At 53.9% G+C, this 27,619-nt stretch overlaps 3 protein-coding genes across 6 annotated transcripts in view; 1 reads left to right on the top strand and 2 right to left on the bottom strand.

Annotated features, from left to right (window-relative positions):
- The window catches only part of AP1G1 (adaptor related protein complex 1 subunit gamma 1), a 48,772-nt gene extending 45,820 nt beyond the window's left edge, over positions 1-2,952 (bottom strand). For both annotated transcript variants that reach the window (XM_086468911.1, XM_086468909.1), the window contains exon 1: positions 2,926-2,952. The gene's annotated coding sequence lies outside the window, so the exon portion shown is untranslated. The remainder of the gene's footprint in view (positions 1-2,925) is intronic.
- Positions 2,953-4,819: 1,867 nt separating this feature from the next.
- On the top strand, positions 4,820-10,535 carry ATXN1L (ataxin 1 like). Its single transcript, XM_009951642.2, has one exon. The coding sequence runs from the start codon at positions 4,820-4,822 to the stop codon at positions 6,893-6,895; it is 2,076 nt and encodes a 691-aa protein (XP_009949944.2). The 3' UTR covers positions 6,896-10,535.
- Positions 10,536-14,075: 3,540 nt separating this feature from the next.
- On the bottom strand, positions 14,076-26,886 carry ZNF821 (zinc finger protein 821). Of its 3 annotated transcripts, XM_086469076.1 has the most exons (7): positions 26,862-26,886; positions 25,103-25,194; positions 18,103-18,228; positions 17,443-17,585; positions 16,765-16,869; positions 15,704-15,870; positions 14,076-14,994 (listed from the first exon to the last, which is right to left on the bottom strand). In XM_086469076.1, the coding sequence occupies exons 2-7, from the start codon at positions 25,140-25,142 to the stop codon at positions 14,340-14,342; spliced, it is 1,236 nt and encodes a 411-aa protein (XP_086325202.1). In that variant the 5' UTR covers positions 25,143-25,194; positions 26,862-26,886; the 3' UTR covers positions 14,076-14,339. The 3 variants fall into 3 exon arrangements, with proteins under 3 accessions (XP_086325202.1, XP_086325200.1, XP_086325201.1); XM_086469074.1 differs by lacking the exons at positions 25,103-25,194; positions 26,862-26,886 and adding an exon at positions 18,324-18,434; XM_086469075.1 differs by lacking the exons at positions 25,103-25,194; positions 26,862-26,886 and having other exon boundaries at positions 18,103-19,524.
- Positions 26,887-27,619: the final 733 nt, after the last annotated feature.

Raw genomic sequence — 27,619 nt, 5'->3', positions numbered from 1 at the left:
AACAGTACAGCTACACCAAACCAAACAGCTCCTGAAACGGCTTCAAAAGATGCACTGAGCTTTCAACCATTACAAGTACTAACCTCAACACCTGCCAAAGAAGAAAATAAGTATTTGCTTTTTTTTTTAGAAGCTAAGGAATGAAGCATTGGAAGAAGAGTTAGCAAATCTACATGGCTGATCAGCATGACAGATGAGGTCAGAATTTCAGGTTTCCTGGCTTCTGTTTCTATCCTATCGCTGCTGACCTACATTACCTTTGTATTTCTCACGTGCTTCTAGTTTCCTAACTATTTTGATGTGCAAGGTAATCTGGTTATTTTACTTCCTGTTCACTGTCCTGCAGAGTTAAAATTAAAAAAAATAAAAAATTAGCTCCTACTTTGTGACCAAAACCACCCCACACCTTTCTTTACCTCAGTTAATGCCAGATGAAAGAGAAGATGCCACATTTTTACATTCATTAATATAAACTTGACAATATAGCAGGTAAATTCAGCTATGCCCTAGGAAGTTCTAATCTTAGCTTTTACCTGTAGCATCTCTGCAAAGAGCAGACAAAGGCTAATACTACTACTTGTGACATTAGCAGATTCACTTGTACCCACACTACCGTAACTCTGTTTTTCAAGTTACAGTCTCATTATATATTCACTTATTAATCCCAAAACTCTCATCCACTGAAGTAGGAATGTTACTAAGGCAGACCAGAACCTTTTCTTCAGCAAATATCTGAGTATCATCTAGAAAAAATTAACACCACTTTCAGTCACAAGAGTTTGCCCTGTTACTACAAAATACAAAGTAACCAAACGACCCATCTCCTGAAGTTATATACGTTGCCAGTATAACGTCAAGCAAATAGTCACGCTAAAGAGGCATCAGAAGCTTTACTGAATGAGTGCCATCAACTTCAGAACCAGTCAGGATTTTTATGAGCCCTCACACTTTGAAAGGCGACTTTCCAAATCTGAACTGCATTAGCCAGTGCAGTCTGTCCGCATGCCCAAGAACAGACAACTTCAGTTCCTTTCACAACCTTTTTACACTATTGCCCAGCAAACTTACTGATGTCATTTTTGTTTACAACAACGCCACTGCAAAACTCTATATGCAAAGCATCCATCACAAATGAGAACATTTTTGTATCCTTTACCCTCTCACCAGGACACTACAACAAAGGTACTGCAGGACCCCTCCATTCCTATCATACCACCTTCAGGAAAAACAACAGATCAGCAGTGACAGGAACAACAACAACAACAAAAAAAAAACCAAACAAAAAACAGCGCCAAAACAAAAACCAAACCAAAACATACCAAACAAAAAAAAAAGGAAAAGGAAGAAACCTGAAAGTTATCTTACACCCTGAAGACAGAAAAGCTGGATCCCTTCACAAAACAATTAGCCCAGACTTACTTTCCCCTTTTCAACTCAGAGGAATATGAATACCTTCCCCTCCTTCTCCCACCAAGGAAGAACCGAAAGGTTCACACTGAACCCCTCAGAAAAAAAACCACAGAATCTCTTGCCTTTGTGGAGCTCTCAGGTAACCAGCAGTTTTTAAATCCCGTGCCAAATATCAGACTGCACATGAGTAGGCAAAAGAAAGAAAGAATTTGGCAATAGAACAGGCCATGTAAATAAACAAAGCAAAAACCAACAAGTTTGGTTTAGAGAAGGGGGATAAGAACCGTACAAAAAAACAGCTGTGCACTATCACATAGAAGCAGAACAGGAAAAAAAGAAAACATCACAAAAATCTCTGCCATTTTAAATGGGAGATGCTAAGGGTATTATGCAGAGGAAATACACATATATTTTATTTTGTTTAAGCCAGTATATGCCAAATACACCCTCTGGTCATGCACTGAAATGTCACCTTTCCAAAGGAGTTCCACTGGGACTCTTTACTGTTTCATTAACACTTGGGGCACCAGAGACTAAAATACATCACTAAGCAGTTTTAAACGTCACTTACAGTGTAACAAAACACACCATGTTCTATCTGCGAACCTTAGAAACAATGCTTACTATAAAAAATCTAATTTGTAATTTGCCTTACAGCTCACAAGAGAAAAGAGCGAACTCGACCAACCTCGCGGAATGGACTGAAACTGTCTCTCCAGAACCCCCAACAGCAGTCTGCCACTCACACAGACCCATAACCGCGGTTCATTACGAACGTTGCTGCCCAGAGATCACGGACCTTGCGCTTCCACCAAAACCCAGGCAGCCGTCAGACAACGCGCAGCCCCCGCCAGTGCCAGAGACGCCAACGGTCTGGCTCTGAGCAGCTGCGCGGCACAAGCCATGAAACACCACGGGCAGGACGGACCCAAAGGTCCCCGCTCCTCCTCAGGCGCCGCGGGCCTCCAGCACGGGCAGTCACGCTGCGTTCCGTGCTGACAGAGCTCCCGCAGGTCGGCGCCTTCCCCGTCAAGAAACGCCGTGTGAGATCACCCGAGTCCCAGCAACAGGGGCCGAGAGGGAATCCTGCCAGCAGCACCTCACGGCGGGTGAAAGCCGACGCACGCAACAGCGCTCCCCGGCCCCCCGGGAGGCGGCAGGGCAGCCCAGAGGCGCGGGCAGCGTCCGAGACGGGCCCGGGGCGCCGGGCGGAGGCGGGGGCACAGGCCGCGGCCGGGGCGGGCGGGCGGCCCGCGAGAAGCCGCGCCGCCTGAGGCCGCGGGAGGGCCTCGGGTAGCCTCCGCCGGCAGAGAAGCCCGCGGCGCTGCCCGGGGCCGCAGCCTGGCCGCCGAGCTCGGCGGCGGGCAGAGGCAGCGAAAGCACGCGGGGCCCGGGGGGGTCGGGACCTCGTGGGCCGCGGCGGCGGAGCCCCGGCCTGGCCGGCGGCGGGAAGCGGGCGGGCGGCGGACGCGGGGGAAGGCGGGCGGGGGCGGCGGGCGCCGCAGCCCCACTCACCGGGCCGGTCCCTGCAGCGGAGGAAGCGGCAGCGGCAGGAGCCAGGCATTCAAAATGGCGGCGGCGCTGCCGCAGCACCGATACCGCAGGCGGAGGGATCCGCGCGCCGGCACGCTCCCCTCGGCCTCCCGGCCGCGACCGGCCGCGGGTGGGGGGCACGGCCGCGGCGGCCTCAGCGGGGACAGCGGCGGGACGGCGCGGCACCGGCGGCAGCGAGGCGGGAAAAGCCGCTCGCACTACTTTTCTTGGCGGAAGCACCGCGAAGTCAGCTTGGGAGAGGCGCGTCTGCACCGTGGCAGTCAGTGATGACGTCACGCTCGGGGCGGTCCCCCCGGCGAGCGCTATCCCGTGGTGAGGCCGGGCGGGTCGCGCCGCCAGCAACCAGGGTTCCGCGGCGCGGGGCGGCCCCGCGCCCGCCGCCGCCCCGGGAGCGCGCAGGGAGGCTACTCTCCGCCGGGCGGCTTCCTTCCCGTGCTCACTGGTGACGCCAGGGGCAGCGTCACGCGTTGCTGACGTTGGAGGCCCGGCTCCGCGCCCTCAGCGCGGCGGCAGCCGGCAAGCGGAGCGTCTGATGTAGAAAACGGGGGGGGCGGGGCGTTCGGGCCTAGCCCTGCAGGCTGCCGACAGCAGTCGGGGCCGCCCCGGGCGCGTCCAGCCGCGGAGGGGCGCCCGGCCGAACCAGGGGCGGTGCGGAGCGGGCGGGGCCGAACCTGAGGCAGCGCGAGCGGGACTCGGACCCGGAGAAGGGGACCCGGAGCCGCGCCCCGCTCCGCGCGGCTCCTCTCTGCACTAACCGGGAGCCTTGATCACCTTAGGAACCGGGGAACGCCGGGGCGCTGCCCGCTCCCGGCCCCGCCGGCGGCACCCAAGCGGGCAAGGGGCTGCTCAGGGGCCGCGCAGGCGAGCGGCGTCACGGCGGGGAGCGCCCGCAGGCCGCCACGAGCCCCGCGTTCCCGGCTGCCGCGCGACCCCCGAAGCACTAGCGCTGCCCGCGGACTGGGCACGGCCTCCGCCCGTGGGACGCCGCTTCTCCCGCGCCGCGGCCCCGCAGCCAGCGCGCCGGCGGGCCCAACTCTTGGCGCAGGCCTCCCTCCCCGCCGCCGTCAGCCCCTGCGCCCGGGGCGAACCGTGGCCCCGACGGACGGAGGCGGGACCCGGGACCCGGCCGCTCGGCTCCGCCTGGCGCCGCCCAGCGCCCCGGGGGCGGACGGTGGGCGTGGCGCCGCTGGGCCCGGCCGGGCGTGGCTGGTTGCCAGGACAACCGGCCCTACGGGTGCCCCGTGACGCTATCCCCGGGCGCCGCGGCGTCACACTCTCTGCCGAGGGGTGAGGCACTTCCGCCGCGCGGGGTGGCGCGTCATCTCCGTGCGCCGCGGTGCGGGGAGGGGTCGGGCCGTAGGCGGCCGCGGGCGGCGCCGCGGCTGATGGGGGTCGCGGAGGAGGAGCTGGGCGATGGCGGGTGAGCCGCGGTTCGTGGTGGGCACCGGGTGGGCCTGCGGAGGCAGGGCGCGGCCGCGGCGCCTCGGGCGCGGCTCGGCGGGGCGGGGCGCGACCGGGACTCTGGGGCCGGGGGTGGGGCCGGCGACCGGGCTCGGGCGCCCTCCGTCCCCGGGGCCAGAGCCCCGGACTAGGGCTGGAGGTCGCCGCCCCGCCGGCTCCTAGGGCCGGAGCTCGGGGCTCCCTCTGTCCCTGCGGCTCGGGGGCTCCCTCCGCTCCCGGAGCCCTCTGTCTCGGCGGCCCGGGGGTAGGGCCGAGACTCACGGCTCCCTCTCTTCCCGGTGCAGGTGAGGCAGCGGCCGGCGGTGGGCATCTGGGAGCCGGCGTGTGGCAGCCGCTGCGGGTGCCCCCATGAACGAGCGTCGTGGCCGGGGCTGCCGGGACACCGCGGGGCACCATGAGAGCGGGCCACGAGCGGAGCCAGGAGTGCCTCCCGCCAAAGAAGCGGGAGCTTCCCGCCACCAGCACCGCCGCGGAGGCGGGACGGGCGGGAGGTGCCCAGGCCTCGGGCGAGGGCCCCGAGTGGGCCCGGACAGCTGGGCCGGGTCCTGCAGCCCTGCGCTATGGCCCTGGAGAGGCCACAGAAGCAGTGGCGGGGCTGACGGTGGACCAATATGGGATGCTCTACAAAGTAGCAGTGCCCCCCGCCACCTTCTCTCCCACGGGTCTGCACCCCGTGGTGAATGTCAGCCCCCTGCCCCCTGCCTTCAATGTGACCTCGCCGATCATCCAGCACCCGGGGGTGCCCTACCCTCCCATCCACTACACGCAGATCCCTCCGACGTCCCTACAGCTCATCGGCTCACATTACACAGTGCCCTATGCTGTCCCTCCTGGCTTCCTGCCTAGTCCTCTGCTGTCTCCTTCCGCCAACATCACCACCTCTCATGTCCCCCACTTCGTGCCATATGCCTCTCTCTTCACGGAAGAAGCCGCTCCTTCCCCCCAGACTACCTCTCCTACCCACACCTTCAACAAATCTGCTTCTGCAATCTCTCCTGGCCAGATGCAGCACCATGCTGGGACCCAGCCGTTAGATATTGCACCAGGTAGAATTCCTGTTTATTATCAGATGTCCCGCCTCCCGCCAGGGTATTCGGCATATGAGACACCTACAGCAGGTGGAAGCTCAGAGTCTCCTCAGCAAGACAGTCAGACGAGTTCAGAGGTGGCTGCTGCCAATGGCGGACAGAGACATCTGGAGCAGAATGTGGTGAGGAGGACCAGCGAGGCAGTGGACTCTGCCAGCAGTAAAGCTGAAGACTGTCTGCCGGGGGCTGCAGTGGGATGTGTGGTCGATGGACAGTTCCTTTCAGGTTACCAGACATTGGGAGCAGAGGTCTCTGTGCCGGCTCACAGAAGCACCCCAGACACTGATCTGGAGGTTCAGAGGGTGGTGGGGGTGTTGGCATCTCAGGATTATCACGTTCTGGCAGCCCAGAGGAAAGATGACCCGAGCCCTTTAAACCTTTGCCATAGTATCCCTGATCAGCAGGGGGAGTCAAAGGACGCGCTGAGGAACACGGTGGAACGGGCTGCGGCTGAGAAAAGCCAGTCCAGGAGTCCGTATGCAATGTCCCCTGAAGAGCCGGTTAGACAAAGACAATTAGCCAAAGGAATGGTGATCGCCAACGGCAAGCCAGTCCTGGTTCCCGCTGGATCCGAGCCCGTCAGGTCTTCGGCTTCTGAGACCCTGGTGAGGCGGAGCCCAGACGCACAGGCTCGAGGAAGCGTGCTTGAGAAGGACCTGGCCCAGCTGCAGCCGCCCAGCTCCTCACACTTGCCCTCTCACTTCATGAAAGGAGCCATCATCCAGCTGGCTACAGGAGAGCTGAAGCGGGTAGAGGACCTGCAGACTCAAGACTTTGTTCGCAGTGCGGAGGTGAGCGGGGGCCTGAAGATCGACTCCAGCACCGTGGTGGATATTCAGGAAAGCCAGTGGCCTGGGCTTGTGACACTGCATTTTGTGGTTGGGGAGCAACAGAGTAAAGTGAGCATTGATGTGCCCCCAGAGCACCCCTTCTTTGTGTATGGCCAGGGCTGGTCCTCCTGTAGCCCAGGGCGGACTGCTCAGCTCTTTGCTTTGCCCTGTCACAGGCTGCAGGTGGGCGATGTCTGCATTTCAATCAGTTTACAGAGCATGAATGGCAACTCTGCTTCTCAGGCTAACTACCCTCTCACAGATCAGTTGATATCTACTAGGGAGAGATCTGAAAGAACAGCTCAGGGGTCCAGAGAACCATCTGACAGAGCTGCTGAAAGGAAGAGCCACACAGATAGGGACAGCGCAGCCCAGAGCTCTCATGCAGAACCCTCTCAGCCTGAGACTGGCAGCCAGCACAGCTGGACAGCCCCAGGCTTCCAAAGATACAGCATGCAGGTAGAGGAGCCTCGGCCCTCTCTGCTCCGTCCCTCTTTCATTCCCCAGGAGGTCAAGCTGTCTATCGAAGGGCGTTCTAATGCAGGGAAATGACCCCTTTGAGGCTGTGAGCTAGGGCATCCCCTGCAGGTGAGCCTCACCATCAGGTGGAGAAATTGCACAGGCTTTGTGACAGGTTCACCAGCAAGGCTGCTTTCTGCCCTGCAGGACTGGGTGCGTTCCAGTTCAGCAGCTGACCTGTTCCTCTTGGGGAATCAAGAGGGCTCCAGTGCCTCAGGGAGCAGCAACAGGCTGGCTGGGGTAGAGAACAGGGATGTGCTCTTGCGACGAGAGCGTACCAGAGGTTGGAGGCTGGGGCTTTCTCACACCTCCCTGAATAACTGATTCCCTGCAGGGCAGGGTCTAAGCGTTCAGGATAGGTGGGGAGATGAGGAGGGCAGACACAGCTTGAGGTAGCAGATAAAGTTGCTGAAGATTTTATTCCTCCTTTCTCATGATGGGGAGAGATGGGGCCCCACTGGAGTTTAGGGGGCTGTACTCCCAATATCCCTTTTCTTCACACATGCACTTTAAAAGGACCGTTCACCGATGGAGCTCTTGAGGGCAGGACAGAGATGCTTCTCTGGTGGTTCTGTTTAATGTCTCTTCCACTGAATCCAACAGCTCTTTCTTCTTGCAAAGAATGTACAGATTTGAACGAATCCCAGAAATTCAAGAGGAAGGACCAAAAGAACGGGTTTGGGTGTAGGTGAATAGGGAACTTGAGCACTTGGGATGGGACACGAGTTGGGATGGGAGACGTCAGTTTCTGGCTATAAAATACACTTAGTTATTTGCCACCAAATCAAATCTTCCTTCTCATGTTAATAACTTAAAAAAAAAAATACTCTGGGGCTTATAGCTTTTGCAGAGGCTTAGCCTATGGCTGAATGGGGTTGGGGTTTTTTGTTTGGTTGGATTTTGGGTTTTGGTGTTTTGTTTTTTTTTAAAGCTGGAGTAAAATATATTCAGCATTCTCTAGGGAAGGATGGAAACACATCCTTTTTCTGTGAGAAGACCAAGCCTATTTTGTAATTAAATCAGAAGAAAACTTTCCAGATGGCTAATTCTTCCCTGCAGGCAGTTTCCCGAATAAGCTCTAGACAAGAAACGAGTGTTTGTGCATGTGCAGGCAAGGTACAAAGTTTCTGATAAGTACAGTTCTATGATTAATGTAGGGACTCTAAAAATATCACAGCATCACAGGGCATTTTGGGGTGGTTTTGTGTTCTTTTTTCCGATGCTCACTTAGGAGTTCCTCTGTAGAACAACATGGTAAAACCAAGAGTAGTCTTTTTCATGGTGAGATTTAATACAAATATATATTAATACCTCGTTATGGTAATAACACTCCATTCAAGTGAAGGGTCCTGTAGTTACACTAATTTGCCCTCTCTGATGGTGTGTTATGACACCAGCTCTGACTGCTTCACTAGAATAAAAAATAGTTACTATTATGTTGAGGATAAGAGTCTTCACTGACTTGACTTGGGTTAAGTATTCCTCGTATTAAGGTGCCCATCTCTGTGCTAGGACCAGGCTTTTGAGAGGGTTTCTTTTCAGTGTGCATGTCCCCGCTGGAGTCCTGATGCTGCTCCTGATGTTCAGCACACCGTTCTCTGTCTCCCTTCTCTCATCTTCCTTCAAGTTTTCTGTCAGGCATGCCTGACTGCTAGGGCACTGCTTCTCTCTGTCCCTGAATGGCTTGTGTGTCAGCGTAGCCGTCCTTCAGTCAGCTTGCGGTGGTGGTGTCTCAGGGCTGTTCTGCACACTCTCCAGGAATGTGTCCTGTGCTTGGTTGGCTCCAGTTGACTGCGTGACGGAGGGGTGCTCTGCCTGGGTATCAGGCGAATTGGAGTGTCTCCAGAGTGTCCCTTCCATTTAGGCCATCAGTCCCATTTTCCTAGCACGTTGCTAGCCTTTTCTGTTGCCTTTGAAATGCCTGTGCCAGGACAGTTTCTTTTCAGGCCTTTGGTGAGATATGTGCTACTCATGCCTTCAGTGTTTGTGCCTCAGGGGGCTTTTCTCCGGAATGGGGATGCTGCCTCTGTCACATGCAGCTTCCTCCAAATGATACACTGCTTCCAATCTCATCAGCTGCACTTCAAGTATATGAAGTCGTGGTGATGCAGTCAGATGAAGATGCTGCCTCCTCGGACGCAGCAGCTGTGGGAACAGATGCTGTTTTCGTGGCGCCATTTGTCAGTAAAACGTACTGTCTGGGCCCAGGTGCCTGGCCTCATCACCTTGTGTGCTTCGCTGTTCATTGGACTCTCCTACACAAAGACCTCGATTCATGTTGGCTAGTACTTAATGCTCAGGATATCCGGGGTGGCTGTGGCCAAAGGCAGAAGGCAGAGGAGCCCAAGTTCTCCTGCCTGTTCTTTGCACGGCGCATGCAGAGGAATGCAGAGCTGTGCCAGGCAGCTAAGAAAGGGATCTTGCGTACATGCGGCGTGTGAATGTAGGTGGTCTGTCTGCACGCACAGAGGGGACGTCTGAGCCGCTGAAGGGTGCAGAGTCCCTCGTGTGCATCTTTGAGCACAGATGTCTCTGTCTTCTAGAGAGAGGGTTTGGAGAGCCTGCCTGATCTCATGTGTGTTACTGTAACTACTACTCCTGGATCTCAGCCACGCTGAACAGTGGTCTGAAAGGGCAGACACTGATGTGTGAGGCAAGGTGCTGTGTGGCTAAAATACCTTCGTACTGTAGGCAGCGGAAGGCTGTGAAGGTGCTTGCCCTGGTGTTTACCTGGCCGCTGGCCTGGGCTTTGGCTAGCGGCACATCCGCGGAGTGCGGTTCTGAGCTCTGCAGAACAGACCAGGGTGAATTTGACCTCGGTGCTTCTATCCAGACTCCCTGTCAGTCCCACTGTTGTGCATGTTTCCGCTGCCAGCTCTTCTATGGAAGCAACGGTTTGGGGCATTGAGATGAAGAATCTGGGCATGTGGCTGCTTGCCCCAAAGGCAGTGGGCAGGAGGGAGCCACTGGCAGCCCCCTAGCCCAGCTTAGCAGTACTTGTGATCACTGGAATCTGTCCGTACTGGGTTGGGCTGCGTTGCTCAGCACCTGTGGTGGTGGTTGTGTGGACGCTGTCCTGAGGTAGAGGGTGTGTGAGACAGGCTCTGCTGTAGGCAGAAAGGCTATGAATGAGCCCATGGAGGAGGCTTTTATTTCTTAGGTTTACAGGGAAAGGAGGAGATAGAGCCAAGAAGACATCTGGAATGAGATCTGGGCTTTTCTGCTGGCAGAGACGGGACAGGCTTCTCCGAGAAATATACTGTTTTCCTGCTGCTACTGTGAAGGGGAGGAGAGCTGTGGTCTGTCCTACCCAGAGGAAGAGGCCTCTGGCCTTGGCCTTACCCAGCTCACGCTCTGTGGCAAGGGTCTATAGGATGCAATAACGGGTGTCTGCAGCCATCTGTCCCATCTCATGAAACATTCCCAGGGCCAGCTGCCCAGCAGAGGCCAGGCCTGCTTCTAGGCTGTGCGTACGCTGTTGCTCCAGGAACGTGAGACTTGCTTCAAGCGACGAGCGCTCGTCACTACCAGACTATGCAGAGGAAGCTCTGTCTGGAAAGAAGGAAAGCCGCAGAGGCCCCTCTGCCTCCCCTTTCCAGCAGGTGCGCAAGTATAATGCACTTTTCACATTAAGTGTCCCCGACCCCCGTCCCCACCCCACACTTGAAGTCACTTTCCCCCCCCCACCCCCATAGAGAACTAACAATCCTCGTTACTCAGAAAATATTGTGAAAGAAACTACAGCAGCCTGAGTAGCCCAACTGCTAGTTCCTGCCCGCAGCAGTACATGTGCCTTTCCCTAGCGTCACTCACAACTGCTCTTTGTCTTTCAGGCTGTCCTAGGGCCTGAAACTTTGCAGAAGCTGCTAAGATGGCTACGAATGCACATTCTGTACAGAGTTTGGCCCAGGGTGTGTTCCGTGTGTGGCTTAAAATGCTGATGGTCAAGGCCCTTCCACGGTCTTCACATCCGTCTGTGGAGGACAGGACCTGCCCCTAATGTCCTTCCAGGCTGCCGCCCCACCCTGCCAACGCACCCCTGCACATTCTAGTTGTTTTCTGCTTTCATGGCACCTTAGCGCCAGGGGAGGGTCTGCCCATGCAAAGCAGAGAAAGACAATTCGCACTGGGGGACCGGCTGGGCTGCCCCGAGGCAAGGAGGTCTTTGTAGATAAGTGCTGATCCCTCCGCTATAATCCCGATATGTAATGGCTGTATTAACATGTAACCGACCGCATTGTATCTAAAGCCTTAGAACTAGTCAGGTGCTCCCCTCCAACCTTGTTCCTGCCCCTTTCCTCCTACCTGATCTTTAACAAAGCATTAATAATTCTAAGGATAATCTCTATTTTGTTGTGCTTTTTTTGTAACTGTTTTAAATAAATCAATTTGTACTGTATATTTGTACTTTTGGTGAGATCCTTTTTCCTGTTTTACCATTTTAAGTCTGTACTTGGCTACACACAGATTGTATTTTTATTGTTAATGCTCTTATGAATATTGCATTTAACTTGTTGACTCTGTAAACACAGTATATATCTATCTATCTATATATATATCTATATATAAACCAATAGCTTTTCCTTTGGTGTTTGAGACTTTTTGCTCGTCTGTAGCATCGGTGATCGTTAGGATGTGGCTTCTCTGGTCTTACGCAGAGTGATCTGGAGACTTGTGACAAGGGTAAGGTAAAGGCTGTCTGACAGTTGGATTATAAGCCATAATTCCGTGTTCAAATGCTTCTGCTTTTACGGGGCCTTTCTTGAACCCCTCGGAATAATGACCAGGTGCCAGTGACACTGCAGGGAAAGTTTCGGCTGCAGACTGCAGAGTGAAGCGACATCTCTGCCAGCCAAGCAAAACACGCAAGACAGAGCAGCAGCAAATGCTGCGAGAAGCAAACTGTCGGTTTGAGTGTGAAAATGGGCAGAGGTAAGAATAAAAGTGAGACATCAGTTCGGAGAACAAAGGAGGATACGAACAAGGGAACGTGGAACTGAAAAGATCCTTTCCAGATCTGGTGCTTTCTCCTAAAGTGAGAGGCAAGGATGGCTCCTGGGTGTCAGGTCTCTGTGATGAACGGTACCTTAAAACAGCTTCCGCAAGGTGAGGAAACAAGATGTTACCGATGTAGTGTTGAAAAGATCAAATGCTTTTTGTAGCAAGTGTCCACAAGGCTGTCTGTAAGGTTAGTTATTCAGCGTGGAAAAAATGCATTATGCACTTTGAAGGCAGCTACTGTAAGCATTAACTAGGGCTTTAAGGAACTTCAATCAGTTTTTCAAACTGAAAAAAGAGGGGAAAATCAGGTTTCTAAGTAGGCTGGCTGAAAGGTTTTGCTGCTTCTTTTAACTTTACTCTTCTCATCTCAAGTAGGAGTCTTTCGGTCACCATTTCTGATTTAGTGCAAAGAAACAGCCACTGGCAGCTCCCAACGTATTTAGACCATCATGAAACTGCACTGCAGACCTTGACTGGAAATGCTGTGAAAGCAGCAGGGGTCTTCAGGCTACACAACAGAGATGTGTGGCACACCAGTGTTTGGCGGGCTGACATTTGGAAACCACAAAGCTACAGCAGGCATTTTTAGATGCTCATTCTTAAAGAAACCAAATAATGGAGAGCGTACCACCCCTTTGCCACCCTGTGAGTCCTTCTGTGCTAATGTTTTGCCTTTTCCAGTTTGAACAGGCCTAGATTTAATTTCCATAGTTGCATAGTTTCATAATGATTTCTATTAGCAATGGGAGCCTTTTCATATAGGTACCAACTATGATCGCATTTCACCTTGGCTACCTCTGGAATAAACTAAAGAAGGCTTAAATTTCCTGCCCCCTGGAAGGTTTTTACAGACTCGGTTAGTGTAGCTTTACATAGTTCCTCCCCAGAGGAACGTCCACATTCCTCTCACTGGGGTTGCTGCTGAATGTGGCAGGAAAAGCAACTTTCTTTTCTACCTGTGTGGTTCCGTTTTGTAATGGTCCCCCTCGCCCCACAGTGTTATCTGCAGTGACCCCTGAAAGTCACTGTTGGTCACAGAGGAATTTACTAGGAGAATGAGTAACCTGAGTGTGATCTGTGGTCCTAGATAAGCAGTGTTGCATTTGGCTGTATTGAAATGCTTGAACAAGCTCAGCTTACTATGAGTCACAGTCACAGAATGGTTGAGGTGGGAAGGGACCTCCGGAGGTCATCTGGTCCAACCCCCAGCTGCTCAAGCAGGGCCACCGACCGCCAGCTGCCCAGGATCACGTCTTCTGAATATCTCCAAGGTGGGAGACTCCACAACTTCCCTGGGTAACCTCTGCCAGTGCTCCCTAGCCCTCACAGTGAAAAAGTGTTTCCCGACGTTCAGAGGGAACCTCCCATGTTTCCGTTTGCGCCCACTGCCTCTTGTCCTGTCACTGGGCACCACCGAAACCAGCCTGGCTCCACCTGGCTCCATCTTCTTTACACTCTCCCCTCAGGCATTCACACACACCAATAAGATCTGCCCCTCCTGCCCCAAGCCTTCTCTTCTCCAGGCTGGACAGCCCCAGCTCCCTCAGCTGTTCCTCACAGGAGAGATGCTCCAGGCCCTTCGCTATTTTTGCTAGACGCTCTCCAGTATGTCTGTGCCTCTCTCGCACTGGGGAGCCCAGAGCTGGACACAGTACTCCAGGTGTGGCCTCACCAGTGCTGAATAAAGGGGAGAGCAAATCCATACAGTACTAGAGAACTGACCTACCCTTATTGTTTACCTTTCAGTCAATTCTTTCACTTGCAAACCCCAAATGCTGTTTAAGCAAAAATTAACTTGTGAGTAAACCAGCAAGCTTGTTTGCTGTTTGCTTACCTCCGTCAGCCTTTCTGTTAGTGTTTATATGGGGTATCTTAGGACAGGAACTCAGTTTCCTCTTAGTTTTTCCATGGATGCTACTGCAAATAAGCACATAGTGACAGCGTTAAGAGAAAGGGTGTGCACAGCCATTTCCAGGGAGACGACGTCCTCCTTTGCTTCCTTTCTACGGGCACAAACTGTGCAGGATTTACTCCTGGAAGAGCTGTAGGCTATCAAAGTCCTCAGCTCCGTAATTCATCCTGCAGGAAACAAGATCCCTTTTTAGTGACGTCAGCTTTCACCTACAGCAGAACTGCAGCAGTTCAAACCCATCTATGGGGCAAGGGCCCAAGAACAGGACAAAGCACAAAAGGTAAAGAAGGGGACTAAACAGACGTGAACATTAATTTATTTTCCCCTGTTCACAGGCTACGACTTGGCCCTCGGAGCAGACTGTATCCTCAGAATCTGCTCCCACCAGAGCTACTTTGGCAGACATCTCTCAGCTCTGTTCTCCCCCTATGTTCAGGAGAAAACCAGAACCATCTGCCAGGAGAGTCAGCCAGGGAGCTGGGAGCCAGCAGCCTCCTGAGTGCAGAAGCCTGCTGGTGCACCCGTGGCAGGTGCAGTGGAGGTGGCACAGTCCCTGGCTGCAGCTTAATGCAGCGCAGTGTTGCTCTGCTCCTCAAAGGTCATTTTGCCCAGCAGCTGGCTCTCCAGCTCCACATTGCTCACTGGCAGCTGGAAAAAGTTCATTTCAGCTGCCAAAGCAGCCATGGCAGAGGGGTCCTGGCCAAACTGTGCCCGGAGCATCATGTCCATTTTCTCCAGGCGCCGCTTGAGCCTCTTGGCCTCACGCTCCCGGATGAGCCGGGCCTGGCGTTTCTCTGGGGTCTCGTTTGCGCGTTTCAGCCGCATGGCTTCCCGGTCTCTCTGCAGCCGCCGTGCCCGCTGCTCGTCTGTCTCCTGCATGCGCTGCAGGCGCTTCGCTTCTCGGTCCCGCATCCGCCTCACTTCCCGTTCTTCAGGGGTCTCGTTGTCCCGCCGGCTCTTCTTGGCGGTGCGCTCCCGCTCCAGACGCTGCAGCCGCACCTCCAAGGGCTCGTTCTGCCGACGAAGCGCCCACTTTCGCATGCCAGGCGTCTGTGCCTCCAGCAGCTTGCGATAAGCAGCACAGTTGTTGCACACTAGGAGGATGCCTGCAGGATACACAGGGGTGTGAAAGGCAATGTCTTTCCCCTCAACACCGGAGGGGCCCTCGCTCTGCGGTGCCGGCAGGCGATCTGCACTGAGCACCTCTGGCAGCTTCTCACTGGAAAGCAGAAAGAGCAGAGAGTCAGAGACTTGGTGCTGACGGAAGAGTCCCCATCTCAGACTGGCCAGGGGGCTGCAGTGAACAGTGCCCCTACTACAGCCCATGACAGAGGACTCTGCTAAACCATTCCTGCCCACAGACGTGTCTGAAAATCTAAAACGAGGCAACATCATATCTGGGGGTAGGAAGCAGGTTAGCCCAGAGCAGTATTTGGGTTGGAAGAGCACAAGGGCAGGAATTTGCCAGCAAGCTGCTCCTCCCCATCATCTCTGGATTTCTCCTTTCAGCCCTATTCCACTGGTCAGTGGATAATCTTCCACCAGGCAGGACACAAACATGGAACATTTTGGTTCCCGCCTGTAGTCCTGCTCTGGAAATGAGGGCAGACCTGCTCTGACGGATTGCTGGGCAAGGGAAGCAGTTGATTGTTCTCCAGTGACTGGAGACCCCAGTGCTTTCTGCACAGTTCTAGTTCTTCACAGGGCTAAGGAACACCCTTTTAGCAGCACAGCCCGTGCAGGTCTTAGCAGGTGATGCAGAGCTGCAGGCAGGAAGGGATCAAGGGAATCTCACTCACTGGGGGTGTTTACAACTCTCCTACAGGCCTTAGTGGGTCCAGAGCCACGATGTCTGTGTCACTTAAGGCAACCCACCTAATCTTTAACGTGGGTACCCTAGCCCACTCACCAGCCAGGGTGACCCTGACCTGTTGAACGTGGCGTGGCTGGTGAAGCGTGCTCCACACACCGCACAGTTTGACAGCTGGTCCTCTGAGTGGATCAGGAGATGTCGCCCAAGGGATCCTGGTGAGCTGAGGGCTCTGCCACATACAGGACACATGTAGCTCTTGGCGCTCACCACAGCTGCAGTGTGCTGCAAAACAACCACCACTATGTTGTTGGTTACAAATTGCCCAGCTCCCTGCCCCGTCCAAAGCAAGCTCAACAGATACGGCAAACCATTCAGTTCAGCCTCCTGGAATGGGAACACTTTACCACTAAACCTCAGTCTGACATCTCCTAGACCAAGCTCAAGACATCTGGGGTGTCACAGGTCAAACAGCAAGGAGGAAACCTTTCTACAGCCCCACTCCAGTGCAAGAAAACCAGTTAGATCATATGACCTGACACTTGTTTTCAGAAATGCACCCGAGGAGCTGCTGTTGCTGGACAAAGCATGACTGGACTAACAGTAGGCAGGATGCTGGTGAGGAAGCACTTAGATGGAGACAGCCAGCTGGAGCAGCTAAGAGGCCAACTCAGTTCTGCTTCGTTCCTTCTTTTACAGACTTTGACGTGCAGTGAGAAGAACACTGACCACAAAACCTGTGAGACTCCAGCACAGATTTCCTGCAATACTGGAACCATTTCAGAGGAAGAACAGCTGTTTTCATGGGTAGGAACTGTGATAAAGGTCTAAAATAAAGAGCTGAGCAATTAGGAGAAAGGTTCTTTATCTCACTGAAGGATGTAAAAATGGCTTCCATGCTTAATCTGAAGGAACTGCCTGGTCTTAGCTTGCCACTGCTTACGGAGACTGCCTTGGGATGGAGTTGTGTTTTCCACATCTGCAGACCAGCACCTTGCCGATTCTTCCCCCAGGACACCCTCTGGACACAGTTTACTGCTGTAAACTTCAACCACACCCTAGATAGAAGCTCAGTTTTGTGACTGCAGAGACCAGAACAAAGCCGCCCTGTGCTTTGGGTTGTTTCTCCATTTGGGGCCTAAGGCCAGAGATACCCCACCATTCGGAACCATCCCCTACCTGGTATACGTGAGCAATGAGCTGCTCTCTGCTTCCACACTCCAGCTGGCAGAGGGGGCACTGTGACAGCCCCAGCACAGGGTCAGCATTCAAACTCTCAGGCACCTACAAGGAGGAAAAGCCGCTCTGACGTAAGGCACCCAGAGCCCCCTGACACAGGCACTCCTCCCTCCCTTAGTATCTGGTCAACACTGCAGCAGGCCGTGACCAGACCAAGTGCTGTGTGCCCAGTCCCGCTGGGGCTGGTGGGGGTTCTTGCCGTCTGAAACTTCCTTTATGTGGCCTCTGAGCAAAACTCCAGCTGTCTCGGGGAGAACAGGCAGAGGCCTCACAGCCCCGACTCGCACCCAGGCTCTTGCCAGCGCTGTGGCTCCACTAGGCAAGGCCTGCTCTGTAGCAGAAGGGGAAGTCAATCAGCGCAAGGCACCAGAACTGAAGGAAGGGGACACACTCTGCACAACCACCTTGGCCAGCCAGAAGAACAGCAGTTTGTGCCTGCTGTCTCCTGCTCCTGGCACCCCAAGTGCTCTTTGTACCATTTCTCCTGCCAGGACATGTTGTTTGGCAGAGGTGGGAGGGAGAAAAAGATAAGAAACCACGATGGGGAGAGGAGGTGTAGACAGTACCCTTCTCTGTCCCTGGGAGGCTATGGTGAGTGCAGAGCCAGTACACACTTGCCTCATTTTCTCTCATCAGTGGGGTTCCAGCCACAGGTTGTTCTGCGTTCTCTAATTCTTTCTTCACTTTCACCATTGAGCCATCCTCCTCAGATGTATGGGAAGAAACTTCATCCTGGGTGGTTTCCTCATCATCACTGCCACCTGGAACATGCAGAACAGTTACTGGAGTGTCAGAACCCTGAGGGTACTCACAGGCCTTAATTGTCCTGACCAGCATCACCCGGGGCCTCTACCCAGCCCATCTGACCAGTGGCTCCATTTAAACTCAGGCTAGGGCCCTCCAGTCCCTGAAGTGTTCTGTGGAGTCCCTGGACCTGGCCTGTTACCCTGCCTTGCTTGACAATCACTGGATCGTCAGCTGGACCTGCTGCTGTTACCACCCTGCTCTGGGTAAGTTGGGACTGCATCCCAGTGGTGAGGTCATGGCCCAGCCTGTGCTGTGGTGGTCCTTGGCTCTGGGCTTAACTTCTCTTAGGGAGCAGCTCTGCTCTTGTTGTTGGCTGACAAAGCCCTGCACAGGAGCCAAGGGCTAACCCAGAGGAGGAGATGGGTAAGATGGTCCTCAGAGGACCCCCACAAGCTGTGCAGCACCTAGCCTCGCCCCTTGTCAGTCTCCCCAGTCCACTACCTTGCCGTTATTAGAAGGGGCAGAACTCACTGCTGCCGGAGTCGGGGTCTTGCAGCGGATGAATGGCTGGCCTTTGGTCCCCAAGGGCTCCAGGAAAGTTGTTTTTCATCATGGCTTGGCGGGCTTGCTCCTCCAGCCCTGCAAAGACTTGCTCCCCTGGCAGCCACAAGGACAAAGAGTCAGACTGGTGCCGTTCCATTGCTTCCACCACCAAGGCTTGCCAGAAACACAACAGGCATGGGGCTGCTCACCTGCACTGTGCAGAACCTCTGAAGTCCCCTCTCAGAAAGCATTTAAGTAACCTCTCTGCTTGCCTGCCCTGCAACACCAGCCTCTTGTACCTGCTGATGCGAGTCCAGCGCCTGTGTGCAGAACAGTCTCACTAGTGGAAATGTCCAGCATCGAGCTGCTCTCTGCATGCCCTTTATATGCCACTCCAGGCACAAAAAACCTGTCAGATCCCATGTATCTGCCACATGTACCCAGCCGTCTTTCTCTGCTGCCAAGCTATCTGCCAACAGAGCTGTAGCACAGCTCTAGGCGGGGGGAAATCCGCTCGGGGATTATGACAGTGTCCCAGATCAGGCACCGTGCTATATGGCTCTTCTACATCATCCAGTCCTACTGCCTGCTACAGCAGGCAACTTGCACAAAAGTAGTATGTCTCCGAGCGCCTGGCACCTCATCTGCTCTCCACAGTGATACTAAAACCAGGGCTTGTCCTTGGCATGCTCTGTCACCACCTTCTGTCCCAGGAGGACTGAGGACAAGCTGCCCTTCGAGAAGGTGTTTGTTTTTGGAGCTGGTGTTCTCCTGCTTACGTGACGGGTAACTTGCTTCACTACCTTGCTTTGCCCAGGAGCGGCTCTGTCTAAAATAAATCTCAGTGAAACTTCATATGCTTAAAACAGAAAACCAAGGGAATAAACCCAGAAAGCTGAGAAACTTGTTTAGGATAGCTTGCAGTCTGTTCTGTTGAAAGACACTGATCACTAGTACCTCAACTCAATGGGAGTAGGCCAACGCATTGGAAGTAGGCGATTATTTGTGCTTCTCTGAAAGAAAACTTACTGCTAAGGAGAACTTTTTGTTCCAAAGAGTAACAATAAAAAGCAACCATAAATTTTCATATGAAATCAAACAAGTGACTTTGTTCCAGGTGTAGTTGTGATTTACATCTCTCAGTGGATGAGCTGGGAGCGCTTGGGACAAGGTGCTGAAGTTCCCAGTGGGCTAGCTTTTGGGCTAAACTTCTCAACTGAACCACTCAAAGCATAAATGCAAAAATGCTAAGGAAGATGCAGTGCATTTTTCACATAAAACAAAAGTCAAAACGTAGCTTTCAGAACAATTCATACATTTTGGTACAGGGTTGCAACCGGCATTAGTATAACCAAGGAATTGAATTCTTCACCCACTGAGAGCACCAGTCCTGTTACAAGGACAGGTATATTCCCACACACCAAACTGTCTCAGCCAGCTTTGCCCCATACTCATACTCACACTGCCTATCTGGTGCTTACCTCACAATTTCTGGCAGTGCTTCAAAAAGCAGTAATTTATGTAAGATTTCAAAGACCTTCAGCAGTTTCACTGTGACTGTGGGAGAAGAGTTTTAGTTCCCAGTATCCCCACAGAGGTTTCCAAAAGCATTTGAAGGCGTTTATCCTTCTGTTTCAGAAATGTGAGAAAGGTTTCTGAGAAGACTTGAGAACACGGTCCATGCGGGCTGAAGAGGGGTGCTGGGGAGCACCCCAAGCCTATTCGTCACTGAAAGAGGCAGGTACCATCGTGGCTGCCATGACACACGTACACCCATCAGAAGCCATTCCAGCACTGAATGGCTTTCATAACCTGGAGGGCTGCTTTTATGTCTGGACCACAGCCCCACGTTGGCGGGACTGAGATACAGGCTGTGTAACCAGCAGACCCTACAGAACTACAGCGCCTCTCCAGGAAGCGGATATCCACAGACCACCAGGACAAACGCCCACAGACCGAAAAAGCATTGCAAGACAAAGTACAGTGAAATGAGGAAACCTGCAGAATGCAGGGCAGATGTAAAACCATGGTGGGAGATGTGCTTTAGACAGTTACAAAACAGGATCCCCAAACACTACTGCAACTGCCAGTGCAAGCAGTTACGTGTTTGTTTTCCCCTTCCAGATGACTTACGCTTCCTCTGAGCAGCAGCCTGGAGTCTAATGGCAGGTAGGCTCCTGCTCAGACAGACAGGCTGTGCAGCTAGTCTGCAGGATTTTAGAAGCGGTGATCTTTATGTGAGGTGACTGACATACGAGGGAACTCCTCCTACCAGTAACGCCAGCATCAATCACAACAACTAAGAGTGCAATAGCGTCTGATGGTGGGCTTTCTGTACAACACACCCAGAACCAAGTTAGCATCGATTCAGTGCGGTGCAGAGAACTATCAGCTTACAGACAGAAATGCAAACTGTTAACCAGACCGGTGCTGACAACATCTTGTGCACTCTCCACTACCCTGTATCTAAAAAGGCATCATGGGACTGGGAAACACAGACTTTTAAAAATGCTACCTTTAGCTTACACAGAATTTCTTATGTATTAAACTAATACTGTCTCCAAAAGAACGTAGGGAAGACTGTCCTGCTCACCTACTGATGGACTAAGTCCTACTTTGGTGAAGCTTGGGAGTGTTAATGCTGGACAGGCACGGGGTTATACTTTCATTGTTTCTGCACACACGTGCTCACATGCAGATGCTTACGCCCCCACCTCCACCCCACTCTGAATACAGTTCTGTTCATTTGGAAAGGGAGTAAGACAGGCAACGGCTTTTGGATCACTGCTATCAGTAAAGGATGTTATGCTCAATAGTCAATTCACACTCTTCTCCAGAAGTTTCTTTATTAAATACAAAAAGGGCTGCAGGCTGACCGCAACACCAAAACAAGTCACTGTATTTGTTTTACAAGCAGCTAGAGACGTAGGACAGTGAAAGACTGTACAAATGCCTCTGCTTTGCATTCCAGTTCTCCTCTCCGTAATCTTGTAAATGAGTGGGAGGCCAGGTGAGCAGCCGTGGAGGTAGGGGGCAGCCCTGTGGTACTGTGCAACAAGGGCAGTTATGACTGCTAGGATCTGGTGATGTATCAACTTGGTAGCCAGAAATGATTTTTTCTGAGCCCTTCCTTTCTTGAACTGTATGAATGCAGGATAACACTCAGGTACTCTGGAAAATAAACACACAAACAAACAACTCCCACCCCAAAAGCCACAAAAGAAAATCAAAAGAAACTGCATCATTCCCCTGTCCTCCTTCCTAAACAGAGGTCTTGAGACAAGCCACTTTATTCCCTCCTTGTACATCAATTTAAGGTCCCTGTTCCTGTAGGTCTTCTCTGTGTTCCTTTCCTGGACCTGCAATTTGCAAGTCTTTCCACCACTGTGGATCTAGTCCACCTGCCCCATCGCTATTCTGGGTTGTCCACACTGCTGTAGTGGTTACTGAAATGAAAAACAACACAATGGAAAGAGTTAACAACGGCAGCCCACAGAGCCCTTTAAGAACCAAGGGTTTGATGCAAGTAACATTTCTGCTTGGTTTTGAACGCCGGGTGCTATTTCTTGGAAGATACTCTCTTCAAACTGGGAATATCAGAGACAGCAGGATTCAAGGAACACTGAAGAGTCAATGTGCGCATGTCAGAGGGAGATGGAAGGAAACAGAGGATTAATGGGATACTGGGACCATGATAAACAGAGCTAGGAAGTAGGAATTAATTTGACTAACAAAACCTGTTCTCAAGAGTTCTAAAATCAGCATCACTTGCAAAGGGTACAAGCAATAGAAAGAAACACAGCTCATGGGACAGCGGGGACAGAAAATAAAAGCACACGCCAACACCTGCATCAAGGTTTTGGCAAGCACAAGAGCAGCGAGTAGCCTGTAACTGATGGAGTGACAGTGCAGCAACGGACGGGCCTGACTGCAAGATCAGATGAACTGCTGAGAGAGATTTTATACTTTCATACTTTAGACTCTGGGAGGAAATAAAGACCAAATTAAACCAATTAAGATATCTCCACAGGAACAACGTAACTGCATTGTATTTTTCCACTCAATGTGGAATGGACAATGCAATAAGTATATTCCAGTACTAGTTTTATTTGTTACCACTTTACCAGGTGTGGTTTTCATGCACTGTGTGGCAAAACAAAATTAAATTATTAAGAGCCAATTATGTGCTCCAGCCCTACCAAAGGGGAAATGACTACAAGTAAAACTGCAGAAGGACAGGCCATCATGCACAATGAGACTTTTGTGATAATAGTAATTTTTCTCGTTGTTCCTGTATTCTTTTTAATTTCCTTAAACATCAACCTCCATCTAAAACTGTTTTGACTTGTAACCACACAACATCCCAGCCGGTCGCTCTGCATGCCAAAGGGATTCCGTGCTAAACGAGGACAGCAAATGATGTTGTTGTGAGAGCGAGGTTAAATGAGGGCCATGCCAAGCCTGGAAAGTAACCCTGGAAAGAGGTGGCACCAAGCAAGCCAGGGAGAGATCTGCAGCTGTCGTTTGCCCTAGTGAATTCAAGAAAGAAGGTAATACGGAGTGGCCATGCAAGGAAGAAGTAGGCACCATCCTCCCACAAATTCGTCCAGTTAAGATATTCACAGTCGTATTTATGCAAATCCAGAAAGCACTCCCCCAGCCCCACAGCCTGCCAAATCAGGCCCCAGCTGCAGACAACTGCGTAAAAAAACGCATACCTGCTGTCCCTTTCATTCCTCTCCTCCCAACCACTTCAGTCCCTGTGAAGAAGTCCCAGTAATGTGTCTGCTCTGTCTCAGCCTGATTCCTCATTCTGCCGGCTCACCCAGTTCTTGGAGCTGATGCTCTCTCCGATTGTCCTCATCAGTGTACTGCATGGCATTTCTGGGCCCTCCAGATACACAGCAGGCCAGGTAGGCAGAGAAATCCCAATGATTTGGTGGTGTTCTTCATAAGACAGACAAGATTTTCCATCACGAGGTGGAGACATCATCATTGACATGTTTCTGGTATCTTCCGGTCCCTTTGCTTTCTTGTGGTCCTACTTGCTGCTCCTGATGGCTCCTGTTGAATAGTTGCTCTGTAGCAATGTACTGCACGTAAAGGAGGTGAACAGGTCCCAGAATTCCTCTCTATGGCATACCAGATGCCATAACCTCAACCTCATGCCCACTGGTAGCACGTTTGTCAGGCAGCTTCCCCTGAGACCAAAACTGGAGATACAGTCACTTACACTGCAGGTAAAAAAGCCATGTTCACTGTGAAAATAGTGCACGACTGAACTCCATGATATGTATAGTTTTGTGTATAGTACAAGCTTCTGAAGAACATAACCCTTACGCAGCAGAGCGCAGAAAACAGCCCACCTAAACACCATGGAAACTCTACCTGCACCATTAGAGTTGTGGTACCCCTTGGTTTCCATACATGAGAGACCACGACTCTACACCAGGGGAGATGGCGGACGTGCATGCCTTGCGTAACTCTGACCTAAACAGCAGCAGTACTATCTGGGCACAATCAGCAGCAAACGTGTGTGGACACAAGATGTGTTACTGGCATCATCGGACAAACACAGGACACATCAAATTTCTCTGAGGAAGACAGTTCCAAAGTCATTAAGGTACTCTCAGGCAAATCAAAGCTATGCTCTGCCCACTGCTGAACCCAGCGCCCAGAAGCAGGAATTGGAGAGCACAAGTCAGTGCAGATGCCAAAAGCCACGCCTCAAGACTCTTACTGGCCACCAAGGAAAGCTTTGCCAGCTCTCCCATGCCTACCTCGAGCGGCCAACGGGGCTTTCACATCCCAGACAGAGGTGACTCTCCCTGGCACACTCACTGAGTGTGCGAAGTGTTAGGCTGCATCGCCGTCTATTCTCCCCTCGTACAGAGAACAGCAAGCATAGATGCCTGTTGCCATACCCACAGGAAAAGGCAGCACAGAGAAACAACACACAGACATGCAAGCCAGCAGCGTCAGCAAGGTGAGGCAGTGTTAGGGCTGCAGCATTCAGCTCTCTGTCCCATACTCCTGTCAGCTACTACAGCTTAGCAATACCTTGGGGTCCCTCATCAGCCTTGCTTTCACATGTCTACAGAAGTGGAAATCTCTTTTCCTCATTCCAGCCCAAATTCCAAACGTGTCTCCAGCCACAAAGCTGGGTATGAACAAGGGCATAGCTTCAGTCCCCTCAACTTCCCTCTGCTGCAATCAGTCAAACAAAAGCCGTATATGTGCAGTTTCCCCTTTGCAGCCAAACGTCCACACGTGTCTCCCAGCTCCGCTAACATCTTGATGTAGCCTGCCCTCAGGAAGCGCTGATGTACAGCGTCTTCAGCCCTCTCACTACCAAACAAATGCCAGGGTCTTGACAATGCTGGAGAAACAGAGATCTGTCCTGTCGGCTCAGCTCAAGAATGATCTGACAGATAGCATTTATCTGCCCAATAAATTACTTAGCCACTGCCCATTCCCTGCAAGGAAAGAGTAAACGGCTTTATTTACATTATCTGGTAGGAAACTGAGGTACAGTGAGCTCAAGTAACATGTCCAAGGCCAGTCAGTTGAGTCTGTGGTAGGGCAGGGATCGGAATCCAGGACTTCCTGGCTTTCGGCCACACACTCAAACCACCTTGCCTACAACTTCCTTTGCTACCCAAGACGGCCCTCACGTTTCTTAGTACACTAACTCGCACTTGCGACAGTGTGAATGCAAAGCGCAGCTGCAGGCCCTGCACATACACACCTACCTTTATAGCAGTAGTTGTTTGTTCAAGCCTATCCCTGTCCTGCCATGCCAGGGCACAGCCAGCTCCCCTGATGCACAGAGCTCAGTTTCTCTTCTTACAGTCCCTAAGACGAAACGTGAGTAACCACCATTCCGCCACAAATGGTACCTCTTCCATCATTTCCCTCCTCCCCATCTCACTCCACAACAATCCAGCTAGGGCAACGATCCCACAACACTGTATAACAGGATACTCACAGTGAACTTTGTTAGGAGTGGTCTGTTTCCGACGGGACATGTTTCCCTGACCTGGGAGCACAGAGTGTTCGTTCCCTCAGCAGAGGGCTCACCTGAGAAGAGAAGAGCCTGTCACACACACCACTGGAACCTTCTGAGCCTCTGGCCAGCTGGCTGTCTCAGGGCCATTCCCCACCCTTCTGCCTACAGGGCTCGTTCTGCATCACCACAGCCATAGTCAGTACCAGCATCCGACACGATCCACAAGCATTTCACAGACCACCATGCATGGGCAGTCCCACCCAGTTCTCCAGCAAAGTTATAAGCCATCCTGTCCGCAGCGCACAAAAAGCTAAGAGTGCCCCACTTGAGGAGTGACTGCAATCTCCGTCCAAACATGCTTCACCCTCTTGTCCATTCCCATGGCCAATGTGGCAAGAACTGATTGAAACCTGCAGACCCTGCCCTATCTCTGGCCCCCACTCAGAGAGAGATGGAGGGGACACAAGGCCCCCCTGTGCCCAGAAGGCTGGTCTCAGGCACCAGACAACCCAGCCCAGACAGACAAGGGAACCAGCCACCCTACGGTCACAGCTCCACAGCAACTGACGGGACGTGTGGCCAGCCCAGGGACAGGTCTCAGCCCAGACGGATGCCCCTCAAAGGGACTGACCTCACCACCCTCGCAGACAGGCACAGGGAGAAGGGAAAAGCAGGGCTGCTCGCCCTCCCTGCTGCCAGGACCTCCCGGGGCAGGCAGGGCCTGGGCCAGGCAGGTGGGGACACAACCCTGCCCTCACATGGAGAGGGACCACTGATGCCCCACCTCACATGGGGAGGGATGCACCCCCTTGTCCCTCACAGGTGGGGACACACTGACCCCCTCAAACTTTACGAGGGGGGAAACATCCATTCCTCATCCTCACACTGACAGAGGAAGGAATCAATTCCAACAGTCCCCTCGGGCACACAGACAAAAGGAGGAGCTGAACCCGTTTCCCCCCAGAGAGATGGACATAGGGATCCCACCAGCCTCCACTGACAGATGGACACAGGGATCCCATCACCCTCCCACCGACAGATGGACAGAGGGATCCCATCAGCATCCCACTTGCAGATGGACACAGGGATCCTGTCAGCCTCCTCGGAGAGCCGGACACAGGGATCCTGTCACCTTCCCACCAACAGACGGACACAGGGATCCCGCCAGCCTCCTTAGACAGAGGGATCCAGCCGGCAGTCCCAGCACACGGGAGGCGGCAGAAGGAGCGATCCCGCCCGCAAGCGAACGGACACACGGACAAATGGGCCCCGCTGCCCTGGCGGAGGGACGGACGGACGGAGGAACCCAGCCCGGACCCCCGAGGATGCCGCCGTCCGCCCGAGGGACCCAGCCCGACAGCCCGACCGGCCGGCCCCTCGCAGGCAGAGGAACCGGCGCTGCCGCCCCTCGGGCGGACGGCGGGATGCGGCCCGCCCCTCACGGGCGGACGGCCCCGGCTCTGGCCCCGGCCTCGGCCCGCCTTACCCGGTCCCGCTGCAGGCGCCGGGGAGCCGCAGACAGACAAAGGGCCGCCAGACAGACAGACGGGCAAGATGGCGGCGCCGCCAGAGCGCGCGGCGCGGGCACGGGCGCGGGCACAGGCACGGCCCCGGGAAGCCCCGGCCCGGCCCGGCCGCGCCACGGGCAGCCCCAGCGCGGCGGCAGTGCCGTGCTGGCTGTCAGAGCCCCCGCGGGCAGGCCCCGGGTGCCGGTTCTCCGTTATCCGAAGCGTCTCACCTGTTCGTCATGGGTCCGTCCCCGCCGGCGGCTCCCGGCCGCCCCGGGGAGGTCATTCGTGCCCGCTGCGCTCTGCCGTGCCGCGGCGGGCAGCGGCGCAGAGCCCCGGCCCGCTCCGCCGGCAGCTGCCTCTCCCCACGTCCGGGTCGGGAAGCGGCCGCCCCTGCGCTACCCGAGCTCACCAGAATCTCGCTTACCCTGCAAGTCAAAAGTCACTATTTTACTATTAATTTATGGGCCGCCGCGTGGGCTATGAACCCGTGCCCCCTTTAGAAACGAGCCGCCCCGCGCAGAGCGGGAGCCTCTGGGCCGCTTCCCCCCGGGGGCCACAGCCAGCCCCAGGGCAGCCGCCACCGCAGGGGCCAGCGGGCGCCGCCCGGAGCTCACGCCGGGACAGCTTACCCTCGGGGCCGCCCCGCAGCGGCAGGACGGCGGCCCCTGGGACAGGGACCGGGCTCCGCCTCAGCCCGACCCTCCCTCACGGAGGCGCCACCGCCGCCCGACCCTCAGAGAACCGCACACCCCTACCGCCCGCCCTCCCGCGGCCCCGCGCCGTGTCGCCGGCCGAGCGGCTCCCGTCCCTGCAGGGCGGGGCTCACGGCAAGGCGCCGGGAGCGGCGGGCGGAACGCGGCGCGGACGGAACCTCCCCGCCGGGGCGGGTACCGGCGGGCCCCGACGGGAGAAGCACGACCCACTCGCGGACGAAGGATCCCTCCGCTGGGTCATTTAGTCCCTCCGCGCCGCTCTCCTTGCTAGT

The sequence above is a fragment of the Leptosomus discolor genome, chromosome 8 (genome assembly GCF_034619465.1).
Source record: "Leptosomus discolor isolate bLepDis1 chromosome 8, bLepDis1.hap2, whole genome shotgun sequence".
NCBI classification, from domain to species: domain Eukaryota; kingdom Metazoa; phylum Chordata; class Aves; order Leptosomiformes; family Leptosomidae; genus Leptosomus; species Leptosomus discolor.
This window is presented reverse-complemented; position numbering and strand designations above follow the sequence as displayed.